This window comes from Myotis yumanensis, unplaced genomic scaffold (genome assembly GCF_028538775.1).
Source record: "Myotis yumanensis isolate MYYU_CA2020_CCGP unplaced genomic scaffold, mMyoYum1.0.hap1 SCAF_15, whole genome shotgun sequence".
NCBI classification, from domain to species: domain Eukaryota; kingdom Metazoa; phylum Chordata; class Mammalia; order Chiroptera; family Vespertilionidae; genus Myotis; species Myotis yumanensis.
Window position 1 is genome coordinate 22,965,723 of NW_027223766.1, and position 16,854 is coordinate 22,982,576.

Here is a 16,854-nt window from a genome sequence, read left to right on the forward strand (position 1 = left end):
TTGCTTGGAACAAAGCCCAGGAGGCACTTGTACAGATTAATAGCAGAGGTTAAGCCCGCCGTCCACTCTGACACGGGCTGGCAGAGTCGGCGCGGGAGCCGTGCTGGGAGCAAAGTTTCGGGAGGGCTCCAGGACAGTTGGGCTATTCTTAAAACAAATATGGTTTGGGTTCTATTTACAGCCAAGAAAGAAATGTTTTCTTCTCAAACACTCAACAAACATTCAAAAACAGCATCTGATATTTACAGTTCATATTAGATTTTTAGTGCAGGAAAGTGGTCGGTGCCAAGAGTCCTTTGGAACTATCCATGTTAATATGACTCTGGGAGAGAGGATGCAACGAGCTCTAAATAGAGAAAAGGCCACGCGGTCAAGATGTGGTCAAGCGGACACATCACTCACCGTGTTTGAACACCCCAATTAGGAGGGACTTATCCGCCTCCTTATCCCACCAATCTGTGGGGACCTCGGCGTGGAAAGGCTCGGGTATCCACACATCAGCGTCACTGTAAAGACAACCATTTGTGTGACATTTAAAACAAACACCAATATTTTAAAAATCTCCAAGTAATTTGACCATGTGCCCGCGCTCATGTGCCCCCTTCCCACAATGAGCACCTGGGTGTCACGGAGAGGAGTGAGCAAAGGTTAAAGCAAAGGGCATAAGTCAGTCGCTTTCCACCTTGAGCAGAAATGAACGCTAGCACCAGTGTCCCATTTTAAAGGTCGTGACAGAACTCCTGTAATTTAGTTCACACACACACACACACGCACGCACACATGCACAGGCTTTCCCCGATTTTCACCACGTCCCCAAGCTCACAGGACAAACACTACATTCGAGATGCAAAACAGGACGTGTGCTTCTCGTGGTTTATGAAGGTTTTGAAACACGATCCATGATGTGTTCCGACTACCCGGATGATGGTAGGGGGGCAGAGAACCCATGCATACAAGCACGAACCTTGAGTCAGCACCCTCTAAGATCTTATCTGCCTGGTCTCCTATCACTTCTTGTCGTAGGTAGTACAGCATGCGGACACGCAGCAGGACCCTGGAGAGGAAGACAGAGGGGGGAAAAAGTTCTTAACTTCAGGACTGTTTGCCAACAGTGGCTTTTGGCAGCTGCTGCTGTTCATCCATCATCCTGCCAAGGCTGATTAGCCATGCTGTATGGTAGGCTTGAAGCGTGACAGATGGTGGCACATAATCACCTCTGTGTGGTGCTTTCTGCTGGCTTCCAACAGGCCTGCCTGGCAACCGTTCACACTGCACAGAGAGGGACCGAGCTCAGCCCAGCCCAGGCGCACTTCACTTCGTCCTACCTAGTGCAGCTTGTGAAGTTTAGACACGTACCCTACCACTGCCTCTGAAGTATTGAAGCAAGTTTGTAAACAACTGAGCAGATGGCTTTCAGTAACTGTTCTGCTTCATTATCTCATAAAATTTCCTCAGCTGCTGCCTTAATGCCATTTTTGGAAGCACATCAGAAGTTGTAGGAATACACACGATATAAAATCTGGTTTTACTACCTTACAATAAACCCTCAATATGGAATGTCAGGTTTTGCAGATTATAGAACTTTGCTTCCGAGAAAGGAAGATGGAGATTGGGTGTGGGTCTTCAGCTTCTCCCTTAAGGAATATTAACCATTTTTTATTCCTTCTGGTTTATATTACCTGGAAGCCTAAGTTGTCACTTAAAAAATAATAAAACATTACAAAGGCGATTAAAATATGTCTAATTCATTGGAGCTCTCAGTCATTCTCAAGGAATTAGTGTTTAAAAGCCCTTGGAATTCTAGGAGCCAGATTTTTCAATCTCACTTGGATTTCCTCAATGGCTTTGAACATACTTCTTTCAATAAAGCCCACCTGGTAACTCCCCAGGGGCTAAGTCTGCTCCGAGTCTGGCATCTCCTGTCGGAGAGCCCTCGTGGGCCGTCAGGACTGGTATCCGAGACTGCCTCCTTGGCCGTGAGTAGATGACAATACCAAGTGCTATTTGCCCAGCTGGGCAATCCCAACATACACACATTTCCCATGTACTCGCTTATTTCCTCTTCACCAGGACACCAGGATGGAGGGGGGCGAGTTACAATTTCTACAATTTCTACGTTACAAACGTGAAAATGGAGACTAAGAGAAGACAAGCTGCATAGCCAAGGTCAGAGTCACCTTGACCATGGACCACTCAGAGCAGGCTCTCTGCTCCACCACTTCACACTGTCTCTCAGGATGTGGTAACTGTCCTTGAAAATACCAAATGACAACTTGGGGAAGCTTCACCGAAACAGACCACTCCTGGTCATACGTGGAACAGGTGCACCTCCCTCCACCATGAGTCTGCTCCCGGCCAACCTGGGCTCCGGTGGGCAAAGGGTGGGGCTGTAAACATCTGAATACACTCCAAGGTAAACACTCACTCTGGGTAACGTTTTTTTATTTCTTTCTTTTGATAAGATTTAACACTGGCTTGCCCAACTGACCCAGCAGAACAGGCAGAGCAGGCCTCTTCGGTGAGAGGACTTGCAGGCCAGTTCTTCTGAGAACCTAAGAGGATGCTCACCAGGGAACACCCCCACCGTGGGCTGGATTCACTTTTATTCACCAAAACTCGGTACAGTGGCAGCGACCCTAAGGGTTTCTCTTTCTTTTGGTAGAAGACAAAGTTTTCTACATCGGGAGGAATTTCAGTTACGTGGAGACTTTTATGTCATCTTTTTTCTAGAGGAAACAATGCAAACCAGTGCATCTGGCCAGCTCAGTGTCCTTGAGGAGGACGTGGCAGTTGCCGGCAGGTTTACAAGGTGAACGGGAGATGGCCTCTGACCTGAAGGAGTTCACACCTGTCTGACAGGACATCTCACACCCGGTCAGGGAGGGCACCCTATGAACCAGAAGGTCATGGTTCAATTCCTGGTCACGGCACATGCCCAGGTTGTGGGCAGCCAATCAATGTTTCTTTCTTATCACTGATGTTTCTATCTCACTCTCCCTCCCACTTCCTCTCTGAAATCAATCTAAATACATTTAAAACAAAAAACAAAGACACCACCACATTGGACCTGAGGCCAGAGCCATTGTTCCCACACTTGACCAGGGTTGATGCAGAACTCACGAGGCTAATCACCCCAAGTTCACAGAAACCACAAGGAAATGGAAGTTTTCCAGCAGGTATACGAGGGGCAGGACTATCATGCTACAGTAGTAATGACAAAACAGTTTCTGAGGCACCAAGATGGCTGGAGGGAATGGTTTGGAAGACTCAAAATTCTAAAGACAGCGATCAAAGGGAGGCCCTGAAGACATTTGCGTTTAAAAAGGGATGAGAAGCATCCATCAGGGCAACCTGGGAGCAACACGTGTTTTCCAGGGTTATTCGTGTGAGGACTGAGACAGCCCGGAGAAGGAGGCAGGCGTCTGAGGTGGGGGGTGGTCAAGGACAAGGGCGCCAGCCTCGTCTGTCCGTCTGGGCCTCCAACCTGGCCCTGCCCCTTCACTAGCAGAGGGACCAAAAGTACCCAAGTCTCAGTTTCCTTGAAATAGGATAAAACAGCACTTCTCATGGCAGACAACAAACACCGTCCGTATGCAGGGCTAGGCACACTGCAGCACCATGTGCTCAGACTGTGGTGGCTAATTTTAAAGAGAGACGCACATACATTTCTTTATATCCTGCCTCTTCCAACTGAGACCTTGCTGCTGATGCACAGGGAGAGGGAGTCCTGGAGAGGCTGGGGGTGTGCGCCAGGCAGCACGGCCAGGAAGGGGCAGTGGGTGGGCTCGGTGCAGTGCGGCTGCACTGCTGACACTGAATAGTGTGCTCAGAGCAAGGGAAGAAGCAACATGTGGAGATGTCAGTTTAAGAAGAAAGTTATCAGAGCTCCAAGCGGTGAAATAAACTTAGATTCAATAGTGTTCAATTATACAGAATCAAGTTCTAGAAATAAAGGTAAGGAATGCAATTCTCAGCTCATAAAGTAAGCAAAACAAGACCAAACAACTGAGGAGCGATTAAGCAAAAAATAACATGACCATTCCCCAGGGCTTCCCCTGCGGGCAGTCAGCTGAAGATGGGATTGTATAAAGCTAACCATATTCCTCAACACACACTGGTTAACATTTAGTTATCCACAGGTGCACCTGAGACTAATATAACATAACTAGAGGCCCAATGCATGAAATTCATGCAAGAATAGGCCTTCCTTCCCCCAGCTGCCAGCACTGGCTTCCCTCTGGCACCCGGGACCCGGGCTTCCCTCCCAGCCCCGGCTTCATCCGGAAGGTCGTCCGGAAGGATGTCTGATCTAATTAGCATATTACGCTTTTATTATTATAGATACTGAATGTAAGCTATAATTGAAAAATAACATAAAAACAAAACTTAGTTATCCACAATGTCACAGCAGCCCTATTCACAACAGCCAGAAGGTGTCTGTCAACCTAAGTGCCCAATGGTAGGTGAATGGATAAACACAAGGTGGTCTTATCTATACAATGGAATATTATTCAGCCATAAAAAGGACTAAAAGTCTGGCACAAGCTACAACATGGGCCAACTTTGAAAATATCATGCTAAGTGAAATAATCCAGACACAGAAAGACATATACTGTAAATTTCCACTTATGAGGTACTTAGAATAGGCAAATTCATAATGGAGAATGGTGGTTGCCAGGGACTTGGGGATGAGGAAGAGTGGCAGGCGAGTTTTGGTTTAACGGTACAGAGTTTATATTGGGGTCAATGAAAATGTTTTGGGGATAGACAGTGGTGAGGGGTACACAGCATTTTTAATGTAATTAATACTAATGAATTATAAACTTACAAATGATAAAATTTTTAAATTGTGTTATGTATCTTTATCACAATTTTTAAAATCAGCCCTGGCCGGTCTGACTCAGTGTATAAAGCATAGGCCCTTGGACTGAAGGGTCCCAAATTTGATTCCGGTCAAGAGCATGTACCTTGGTTGCAGATGCATTCCCCTGCCCTGGTCAGGGCACATGCAGGAGGCAACCAATCAATGTGTCTCTCTCACATTGATGTTTCTTTCTTTCTCTTTCTCTCTCTCACTCTCCCCCCCCCCCCCCTTCTACTCTACACACACAAATCTATACATATGTACACACACACATACATGCACATGCATGTACATACACCCACACACACAGGAACCCCCAAGCCCTCCGACCCCCTGGACCACCCACTTGTTGCAGTGGTGCTTCAGGTGCTTCCGGTAGCTGTCCTCCTGGAACAGTGCATCGGGGTTGCAGCTGGCCAGCCAGTCGGCGTCCTGCACCACCGGGTGTGAGCTCTGGGCTTTCACCTTCTTCCCCTTTCTTCCCCTCGGCACCGGGGCTGACAAACCTAAAATCATAATGGTAACAATAATGATGAGTTTTATCTATATATAAAAAGCCAGTGACCGGAACACCATAATAACTGGAACCACCGGTTGCTATGATGCCCACTGCGGCCAGCAAACCGGCCCAATGGGGGTTGGGGCTGGCCAGCCAACCTCCCATGGCCCCTCCCCCCAGCCGGCCCCACCCCTGATTGGCCTCTCCCACCCCAATCAGGGGGCAGGGTAGCCAGCCAACCCCCCACAATTGGCCCACAGACCCTCCCTCCAGCCGGCCCTGCCCCGTATAGTCCCCTCTACCCTAATAGGAGCCGGGGCCAGCTGGCCAACCTCCTGCAGCCCCTCCCCGAGCCGGCCCCACTCCTGATGGCCCCCACCACACCAATCGGGGGTGGGACTAGCCAGCCAACCTCCACGGCCCCTCCCCTGGCCGCTGACCCCCAATCGCCCCCCCAACCCCAATCAGGGGCAGGGCCCAATCATGGTGGGCTGGTCAGCCAACCTCCCGCTGTCTCCTCCTCTGGACAGGCCTGGCCCCGATCCACCCTGATTGAGGCCGGGCCAGCCGGACCCCACCCCTGCACAAATTCATGCACTGGGCCTTGAGTTACTGTAATAGTAACAGAAGCTTTCTACAATCTGGCATCCAGGGCAGGGAAACACGGGGTCTAGGCTGTGCTGCAGGCCGCTGGCAGCCTCTGGGGCCCTGCACATGAAGACAACCTACCGGAGTGGTTGACTAGAGCGCGCGTCTGGCCGTCGGCCGTGGGTGTGATCAGGTCCCAGATGAAACTCTTGATGTTCTCGTCCCCCTTGTAATGGGTGAGGCAGTACACGAGGATGGTCCTGCAGATGGTCTCCACATCCTGCTCAGTGAGCTGGCGTTTGTAGCGTCCGTGGGAAAGGATGTCCGTCCACCGCCCCCAGCTGCAAAGCAAGCATGCAGCATGCACAGGTGCCCTCAGTGTCGGTCGGGGCTTACTTTCACAGTCAGGCAGCGGGGTTAAGGCATCCTGGGTCAAAACTCTCATGTCTATGGGGTTCCCAGGCACATGAAGATATTAAATGTGGTTCTTTTCTCTTGCTAAACAATAACAACAAAAACCTGGCAATATTTATGTGAAAGGAAAGCAACCCAGGGCCCAGTGTGAAAGCCTCCCATCCTAGCTCGGGCTGTGGTCCACGGCTCCTCAGTGCAGGACGGGCTGACACAGGCTTTCCCTCAGACTCAGACAGGCAGCCACTCTGAAGACGAGAGAGCAAGCAGGGCCTGGATGCTTTACACTCTCACAGCGATGCTGCACAGTCATGGTTTGCATGCTTCGACGCTGACCAACCATTTGAAATGAACAGGGACTCAAGGTGGGTGTGACAGCCCCCAGTCAGGGCTGAAAAGTGTGGTTTCATCAACCCTAAGGGGTGCCACCGTAATGAATGAGAGGCTGTGGACAGGCTCTGGTTTCATTCTGAAACAGAACGCAACGCCAAGTCCAAAAGCACGCACAGGAGAAACGTCCCGCCAACGCTCAGGTCCTCATGTGTAACGGGTGGAGAAGGGACTGTGGCTAGAACCAGGCAGACAGCACATTGCAGGGGCTGAACTGTCTATTTAGGATTACAGTCTCGGGTTTAACCCAGTGGCTGTGCTCTTTCTCCCGTGTGCTGTGGAGTGAGAACGTACAAAAGACAAGCAGATGCGGCCTGAGCTGTGCTTCCCCCAGAGTACCGCTGACCGAGCCCCTAGGCTGCCTCCTTCCTGCCGGTGGAGTCTCAGCTGAGAAGCACAGTGCATGCCCAGAACGCCCTGCCTCTCGCCCTGGCTTGTTCCCCTCTGGCTTCTATGAACCTCTCTCAGCCCCCAAATTGCAAGGCTGGTCCTCACCTCTAGGCCTTTGGATACACTGCCCTCCCTGTCAGAAACTCTCTTCTCCCCCCACTCAAGGTCCAACACTCCCTCTTACCCTGGCTCATTCAAGATATCCATCTAGTCACAGACTATACACATCACCTTCTGTGGAATTCCTCCTTCTATTGCCTGAACCCCAGAGGCAGAGAGAGAATACCTGAGCTGTATCTTAAAGGAGAGGAGACATGATTGTACGCTCCATTTGCACAGAGCTCCCAGCCAAGCCATTACCACAGTTTACTGCTTTCTGCTGTTCACCTGCCTGCTTGAGGTGGGGCTGTGACTGTCCTGCTCACAGCTGTGTTCCTGGTGTCTGAGAATATCCTAGCACAGTGCCCAGCACATAGTAGGTGTTCAATACCTAGTGATGTCTGTGGGAGGAGGGAAGGGCTTCACTAAAATACAGTATGCCCTAAGGATACTTCTTAGCTTCAAGAGTTAATATGTTCCATTTCTAAAGCTACCAGCAAAATTCTCAACTTAGATCATTCAGCTGAAACGTGGAAGTAGGTGCAAAGGGCTTGGGTGGGGAGTCTCTCAGCTGTGTGAGGACTGACAGGAAAGGGTACACAGCTTGCACAGGCAATAGGAGAAGGGACCCAGCGACCACACACAGGATGAGCTTTCGTTGAACTTCATTTATTCCACAACCACTGACTCAGCACCCACTGTGTCTGCTGGCACGGCACTCTGCCCCGAGGACACAGAGAGCCCTGAGCTGCTAGCTGGGTGTCTAACAGGAGAAGCCGCCACTACGTCGTCATAAACCAACATGCTCCTGAATGTGGTGAAAAGTACACAGACCAGGCTTTCTGGTACAGGGTGCCAAGGGGACGCCTACCCTGGATGCCAAGGACAGGAGGCGTTGGGCAGCTCAAGCCTCTGTGTGTGTGTGTGTGTGTGTGTGTGTGTGTGTGTGTATGTGTGTGTGTGGGGGGGGGGGGGGGGGTAGGTGGTGGAAGGGGCTGGCTCTAGGCAGCGGGAAGAGAGATGAGACAGAGCGTGGCCCATTGAAGGAGACGAAGAGGTTTGTCCTCACAGGAGTTTGGACTGCCATGGGAAGGGCCAGGCCAGAGCCCTGTATGCTACATGAAACAGAATGTTTGTATTTATTCTTCAACTAATGATGACTCACTGGAAAAAAACAATCTTAGACAGGATATCGTCAGATGTATAGAAATGCCGTTTTGGTGGCGGTTTTGTACTTGAGTGGAATTTGCCTCCAATCTCACAATAGGCTAGAGACCTCTTATTACTTACTAAGCACCTCGCCCTGCAAAGCACGGGGTGGGGGGGGGGGCGGGGTATGATGTGCCACAGGGACGCAGAGCTGACACCTTCAGAGACCTGAAATGACCATCTGTTGGAGAGCTTCGTAAGTGAGATCATTGCCTTTAACAAATTTTTATAACAGAAAAGTGTTAAAAGATTACTGTGGTAGTAAATTTCATGTGAAGCTAAAGAAGAAAAGACGCCGTAATTCTGAGACTTTGTTCTGAGTTATTAATAATCAGCAGTAAACTGGGATCTGACCTAACTCCTTAGGGACAAACTTGTGCTCCTTCAAACCCTCGAGGACCTGAGCAACATTGAGCACGTTAACCAAACGCCCCAGGCCCTGGCAGTCGCTGCGGAGTTCACCTGACTACGGGAGCCACAGAAATCCAAACGCAGATACGGCTTTCCTATGCCCACTGGAATTCTAACTATTTTTAAAGTAAAAGTCCGTTTCCCACAGGCCCGACCTACCCATAGACGAGCAGGTTCTTCTCCACCCGGAAGCACTCGCTCCGGGCGTAGCCCTGGGACCGGTCCTGCGGCCGCCGGGGCTTCGCGCAGGGCTTCTCCTCAGAGTCGCTCTCCAGGTCCGAGAACTCCATCAGCTCGTCCTCCTTCACTGCACTGTACAGCCTGGTCTGCTTCCTCACCCTCGGGGTGTCGATGACCAGGTTGTTCTAAAACAGACGGCAGACACACTTGAAACTTCTATCAGAGCGGCCTGGGGTTAGATCAGATAGGGAGTGAATGGAACTTCTCACTCACCCTCCCATTTAAGGCATCGATATCCAACTCGGCCTTCTTAGCCCACTTTTGCCAGAAATTTGGGTCATCCAGGGAGATATCTGTCCTATTTCCAGATGCAACAAAACTGGCCTAAAAGGAGGGAAAATATGCGTTACTTTGAGATGCTTTTCTTAGAGATAAAATGCAGAGTAGCTCCTGCTTATCCATTCACTCAAACATGCCTGCCTTCCTCCACTGTGTGCCAGATGCCGCCGTCGATGGCACCGGGACAAAGACCACCCCTCGGGTAGCTCACAGGCCAGGGGTGAGGCAGATCAGGAAAGAAAAGGTGACCGTGCAGCACACTAAACCATAGGTAACAAAGGTATGTACAGATGTGACTGATGCACACAGAAAGGCCCTAACCAGGTTCAGGTGGGGGCGAAGGTACAGGGAGGGCATTGCTGGGAAGGGAGAACAGGCTCTCTAGAAAATAATGCCTGGACTAGACTGTTGAAAGCTCAAAGCACAGAGGAGAAGAGAGGTGCTGTGTCCTGTGGCCGGGGTGAGGGGAATCAAGAAAAGCAAGCCAGCCCCACTAGCTCAGTGGTTGAGCATCGACCTATGAACCAGGAGACTGCAATTCGATTCCTGGTCAGGGAATATGCCCAGATTGCAGGCTGGATCCCCAGTAGGGGGTGTGTAGGAGGCAGCCGATCAATGATCCTCTCTCATCATGGATATTACTATCTCTCTCCCTTACCCTTCCTCTCTGACATCAGTAACAACATATATTTTTTAAAAGAAGAGTAAGCCAAACAACAGGCTAGTAAGGCAGGCCTTGCATGTCCTGTAAACAGAGTCCCAACTCTATCCTGAGGAAACAGCAACTCTGCTTGGGGACATCACCACGGACAGCACCACAGGCAAAGGCACCGCTGTCAGAGCGTGGAGGGTAGAATGGGGTAGAACAGGCTACTGTAGTTTAGGGAGGAAATAATGAAGACTGAAGACAGTTCTAACAGAAACAGACAAAGATTCTTTAAGAGGTAAATTGGAAGGAGTGAGATCCTAGCTAAATGTGAAGCATGAAGGAGAAGGAGGAAGCCAGGAAAAACGGCAGCATCCAACTCTGGCATCTGAACGGTGTTATCAGGTGAACGAACAGGTGTGAATGTGTAGGCAGAGACATGAGGGAGGAGGTGTTGGACCACAGAGCCCAGAGAAGGAGGAGCCGGATGACTGGGTGGCCACACGGATAAGAAAGGAGGTGGACCCGGTCTTACAACATCACCACACACGAACACTCACTCAAATGGTTACAGATCTGGATGTAAGCGTGAAAACCATAAAACTCTGAGAAGATGACAAATCTTTGTTAACTTCAGTTTAGACAATGCAGCAAAAGCACAAACAATACAATAAAAGAAAAAAAGGGGGGGTTAACTGGGCTTCATTAAAATTAAACACCATTAAGAAAAGACCAAAAGAAAATATTTGCAAATTGTATTATCTGATGAGGAACTTTTATCCAGGATATATAAAGAATTCTTAAGCTTCAAGAATAAAAAGACAAATAACTCAAAAGGTGAGCAAAGAACTAGAACATTTTTCCAAAGATGATACACAAGGGCCACAAGCAAAGGATGCTCCAGGCATCAGAGAAATGCGGCTCTAACCCATGAGGCTCCCACATCCCACTCATGCACACGATTGTAATCAAAGAGTCAGACAATACAAAGTGTTGCTGAGGCTGTGGGGAACCTAGAATCCTAAAAACACTGCCAGTCGGAAAGCAAAGGTACCAGTACGTTCACTTAGGAAAACTGTCTGGAAGGTTCCTCAAGGGTTAAACATGGAGCTAACACATGACCCAGCAAGTCCATTCCTGGTATACACGAAAGAGAAACAAAAACATACGTCCACACAGAAACTTGTATGCAAATGTTCATAACAACGTTATTCATAACGACCAAAAATCTCACTATCAACTAGTGAATAAATAAACAACCCCAATGTCCATCATCCACTGGTAAATGAGGCACAGACATATAATGGAACACGGCTCAGCAATGAGAAGCAAGTACTGATCTGGGCTATAGTACGGATGACCCTCAAAACATTGTGCTGAGTGAGTAAAGCCAGACACAAAATACAGGTTGCATGAGTCCATGTATCTGAAATGTCCAGAGCAGGCAAATCTATAGAGACAGAAAGTAGATTAGTGGTTGCCAAGGATTTTGCGGGACACACACACACACACACACACACACACACACACGCTTGACAAGACTGTTAATGGGCATCAGGATCTTCCTGGGGTGATGGTGATAGTTACACGAGTCTGTAAATAAGGCCAAGGTGAATTTTATGGCCAGCAAGTTGCACTTCAATAAAGCTACTGACAATAAGTGTATGTGGGGCCTGGGTGTGGAAGGGCAGGTAGGTCAATATGCAGGGGAAGCCTCAGAGGGGCGCTTGCTGGAGTGGCTCTGAGTGGTGACCTTTGCCGGAGCTGGTCTGATGAGGAGGTGGGGGAGGGTAGAGCTGGAGGTTGAAAAAGAAGTAGAAAGGGAGGCAGCGAGACAACTGGTACGAATGATGCTTGCGTGGATTCCAGCTCTGAAAGCAGAGTTATGGCACTGAAGCTGGAGGGGAAGGCAGATGGGAGTGACCCGGTTGTTGCAGAGGCTACGTCAGCAATCAGATCTCAAGAAGTGGAGAGGCTAGGGTCAAGGCCACAGGTAAAGGTCTAGCCTGGGAGCCAGGAAGCAGCTCTGAGGCCAAGGTGAGAGCGACCACCAGTGCCGTATGATAGAACAGGACCCAAAACACAAACAAAGGAGCTTTTATGCATTATGAGCTCCACAGGGAGTTAATTAATTTCTTGACTCAGGGTAAGAAGGCAAACGTTCCCTGTGCAACTCCCGAGCGCTTCACAGAGTGCCGCGTGCCGACTCTATTAAACGTCTGTAGAAAGCCTGCCTCTTCCGATCGATTCGCACCTTAGCAAAGGTGGAGCCCTTCCCTTCAGACTCGATGGTGATGGTGTGGGTTCGCCGCAGGAGAATCTGGTCGATATCTTCTTCGCAGAATTTAGACCCTTCGTCCTCCTCATCCATAAGCGCACCGTAGGCCCCCTTTCGCAGAAGATCCTCTATTTCCTTCTTGGAAAGCTGTTGCACCTGTTTTAGAGAGATATTTAAAATAATACAGAGTTGAAATGTTTTTAGACTAAACAATTTTTTTTTCCTCAGAGAGGAGGATAAACCTAACTTCCAACAAGGACATGCGATGTGGAAATAGTGCTTAAAAGAAATACTGAGCTTGGAAAACAAGCTGATGCTGGAGCATTTCTCACTATGAACCACATCCAGCCAGGAGCTGGAGTAAGTGAAGGGGCCAGGTGGGCGCGGGTGGCTTTACCCCGTTGGTGGCGTTTTCCCTTCCGCTCATGGACTGCAGCACAGCTTTATCCAGACCGAGCTTCAGACTCGCCTTGTCGAACATCTCCCTTTCATAAGAATTTCGTGTGATCAGCCTGTAGATTTTCACGGATTTGCTCTGTCCTATCCTGTGACACCTTGCCTGGGCCTGGAAGAAAAGGGGAACTGATGGCTACCAAGAAAGAAAGGCTCCGTCGTCAGTTATGAGAACATCTGCTGTTCCAAAGAACAGAGGTGCGGCTTTGAAGAGGGTTAACACACAAAGAAACTGCTTTTACATTATTAATAAATTGATTACTAGTTGGTTCATTTGCCCCCATCATGGGATACCGCCTGAGTGACTACATGACTTTAATTTATTGGTTTGACGGGGATTCTCCGTCACAGCAGAATGGCTTAAAAAAAAAAAAAAAAGGCATCGGGAAGATTCTCTTGCATGTTTACCTGGAGGTCATTTTGGGGATTCCAGTCAGAATCAAAGATGATGCAGGTATCAGCAGCAGTAAGATTAATGCCTAAACCGCCTGCCCGAGTGCACAGGAGGAAAACAAACCGATCCGAGTCAGGTTTGGAGAATCTGTCAATAGCTGCCTGGCGCAGGTTGCCCCTCACTCGGCCGTCGATCCTTTCGTACGGGTACCTGGAAGAGGTCAGTATGAGCAAGGAGGCCTGGCAGACCGCTACAATACACCTGCTCCTTTCTTTTACTTCTAAGACAGTAATACAATTTGGGATATAGATTAACGATGATATTATGTATGAGAAGCAATTTCAGAGCAAATGGGTTTTGATGTTTTTCACACAACTGGTTCGAATGCCCGGAGATTACATTTTTATTTTACTTCCTCTCCACTGAAACATCTAACCTCTAAAAATAGCTGACACCTCCAACAGTAAAATAACAAACAATTTCAATTTTAGGTCAGAACTAGTCTCCCCCGGTCAAATGAAAGAAACGGGAAACAAAATTGTCCACAAAATCGCACAGACCTACGGCAGCCATTACACAGAGCGCCTGCCGCGTACATCCACAGCCTTTAAAAAAGAGATGTGATGTCCCACCCCGCCCCCTTCAGCACAGGTATCATCGCTCCAAGGTGAACCGCGTCGAGCCCTGCGCAAGGGCACTTCTGAATTTCCTTTTTATTCTACGGAGCCAGGGCCTCACCGTCTTTGAATGAGGTAGTCTTCCAGTATGTCCAAGCAGCGCACCATCTGGGAAAAGATAAGCACCCTGTGGCCACCAGCCTTCAGTTTTGGCAGCAGCTTGTCAATCAGCACTAGCTTGCCAGCAGCCTGGATCATCGCCTGGAGCTGAAAATCTGGAGAGTCTGCATTGTGTGTTTCTTTAAACTCTTCCAAAATTTTCTCTTCAGCACCTGCAGAGATTGGACAGCATAACATGAATACAGTAAAAGGTTTTTATTACTGAAAACAATGAACTAGCTTTCAAAGCCCACGGCAAACTGTGGGAACCAGACCACCGCGCTCATGTTTACGAACACGAACCCACCCCTCCCTCGAAGTTCGGTCTACACGAAACCGGGAAAGCATAAAAGGGATCAAAGTTTTCAGCACAACACGTTTAGGCATTGGAAGGGAAAAACCACATTTTCCACAACAAACAAATGTGTGCTGATTGTAGAAACAGAATTTCAACAACAGACTGTCAGGCCAGAAGTGGCAGAAACAAGCCAAGGGCCAGGTACCTACAGAAAATGTGGAACCTAAATGGCTGAAGAAACAAAGACCTGTTTACTGGATGAATATAAACACACAACAAAATCTGTTCTGAAACCAAGAAACAAGCAGATAGAATTCTAACAATTACAGTGTATGGGCAGCAGTTTGTATTTATAATTGTACAATAACACAGCCCAAAGGACTGCCACAAAAGGGAATTCATTGTTCAGGATATTTTTTAGGGACTTATTTTTTTTTTTTTTTTTTAGGGGATAGCACACATTTTCTACTGTAATCTCCTTCCATAGTCATTCTCACCTGATAATTTCATAAGGGACAAGAATTCAATCTTGAATTATTCAAAGCTCAAAAAACTTTGAAAATAAAATATACCTGGTTCATGTAAGATTTCTATGCCTAACCCTCTTTTCATCACAGCCCCATGTAGATTTCTGTTTGTTCAAATATTTGGGGGGCATCAGAGAGAGAAGCCTCAAGAGAATGACATCTTAGTCACACCTGCTTCCCTGACCCCAAACCCACCCTCATCCTGGGAGCAGCAGGCTAAGCCTCCTTCTACTGCTTAGGTGGCTTAACTAGAATTAGGCAGCTTCGTCAGGCCTCCTCCCCTCCCGGGGGTTAATCAGGGCATGGCTGCCTGCTCAGCTCCTCTCCCTCAGGATGGGGATGCGGTCACCTATTCTTAGGAAATACAAACAAACAAACCCATCTAATGGGATTGGTTCCCTCCTTAAACCGTGTCAGAAACTGTAAACTACTCTTGTTACCCCTGGTTGTAAACATGTGGACTAACTACTGTGCACCTGAAGGGGATACACAACCTCGGAGGATTTGAAAGGTTAGGTGAGGTAGGCCACCAAGTCACTCGGACGGTCGGTCCTTCCGTAAGGGCGGCCGATGCAGCAAATGTGGCCCCTCTTTCCATTTAAGGGCCTTGTACAAATTAAGTTATGACATGGTCGTGGGCACAAATAACGCTTGTTAATAATTAATCAACCAAGAATCTCACTGAGAGCCAATTACAGCCACTCAATGCCTTTCCCGAGCACCCAGGCCTCCTGGAAAGCACAGTTACTGCTTACTAGGGGGGCCGGCAGGAAATGCCAGCCGCTCACTCCTCTCTCCACACCAGTGACAGGCTAATAGGCAGGATTCTCCTCCAAGTGAAAAAAAAAAAAGGGCAAAGGTTTTACTAGAAAAAAATGTAAAAAACAAAATGCTATTTAAGAACAGTAGCAGCAAGCAGGTTCTTGAATAAAGTTCAGTAACTTTTTCAAAACATAAACTTTAGAAATGTAGGTTCTATATTCAGGACAAGAAGATTCTCGGCAGACAGCAGAAATAGACGTTAAGTCCACATACTACATTAGGTGTTGCTACAAGTTTGTTCTTGTGAGATAATATATTATAAGCTCTTTGCAACTCAGGAAGACAGAGGTCTTACTCTTTTGATATTTGGATAGTTATTTTGTCCACATTAAGATTATAATCTATACTCAAAATTTTTTATAGCTTTAGTTTAAAACAAGTTAATGGTCAATGAATAGATTTCAAAAATGAAGTAATCATTTTTGACAAAGTAAATATCAGACATGTTTGGATTATTTTAGTAAAAAATTTTAAAAAACAAATAATTCAGTCAATTTAGTAGAGAAATTTATTATTTTTCACCTTAAATTTATGCAGAGATGAAAAAAATAACTTTTCTCCTTTTTCAGTAATTTCTCATCTTATGAAGAATAATCAAAATTAAAATATATTCAAAAAAATTTTAAATATATTCTTTTCTTACCTGATAAAAACTACTATTGACTGAACCAATCAATTTAGGTCTTTGTTATGAATTCTGGTTCTTAAGTGGCAGCTACTTTACACTAATAATACTTCATTTTAAAACATCAGCAAACATATTCCCTATTGGCACTGGATTTATTACGGCCAGACTAAAGGGAAGGGGCATAGGAAGGTGTAGGTGAGGGAGGCAACTTCTACATTCTGATGTCACAGCCAAATTTTCAAGTTTATCTGTTAGATTTACCTTGAAGTTAGTTGTAAATAGCAATTGGAAAATGAACTGAGAAGCCAAAATATGTAGTTTGTTGGCACTGTTTTAAATTAAGGTACCAATCATACTACAATTAAAAATGTGTGTGTATGTGTATCAAAGACATTCTTGAAATGAGTGTGGAAGACTTTCCACTCTAATAGGCGGGCACTGTAAGGGAAGTAATTGCAACGTCATCTACTATGTTAGCCAAAACCAAACAAGAAATTATTTTCTTTTGAAGATTAAAAAAAACAAGTTACTATTTTCTCTCTGAAATTCATTCCGGCATCTTAGCTTCAGTCTTGTTTTCTTCCTGCTCACGATTCTCTACACTCCTCCTACCCCCAACAGTAACAACAACCATTTCAAGTCACCCCTAACC

The 16,854-nt window shown here is 47.3% G+C and overlaps 1 protein-coding gene across 2 annotated transcripts in view; it reads right to left on the reverse strand.

Moving 5' to 3' along the window:
- The window catches only part of CHD7 (chromodomain helicase DNA binding protein 7), a 179,682-nt gene that overhangs the window by 16,548 nt on the left and 146,280 nt on the right, over positions 1-16,854 (reverse strand). For both annotated transcript variants that reach the window (XM_070392228.1, XM_070392227.1), the window contains exons 16-25: positions 13,890-14,100; positions 13,166-13,361; positions 12,702-12,869; positions 12,281-12,460; positions 9,315-9,425; positions 9,021-9,226; positions 6,093-6,292; positions 5,211-5,370; positions 965-1,054; positions 403-506 (exon numbers count right to left, since the gene is read on the reverse strand). In XM_070392228.1, coding sequence (XP_070248329.1) covers positions 403-506; positions 965-1,054; positions 5,211-5,370; positions 6,093-6,292; positions 9,021-9,226; positions 9,315-9,425; positions 12,281-12,460; positions 12,702-12,869; positions 13,166-13,361; positions 13,890-14,100 — 1,626 coding nt within the window. The remainder of the gene's footprint in view (positions 1-402; positions 507-964; positions 1,055-5,210; positions 5,371-6,092; positions 6,293-9,020; positions 9,227-9,314; positions 9,426-12,280; positions 12,461-12,701; positions 12,870-13,165; positions 13,362-13,889; positions 14,101-16,854) is intronic.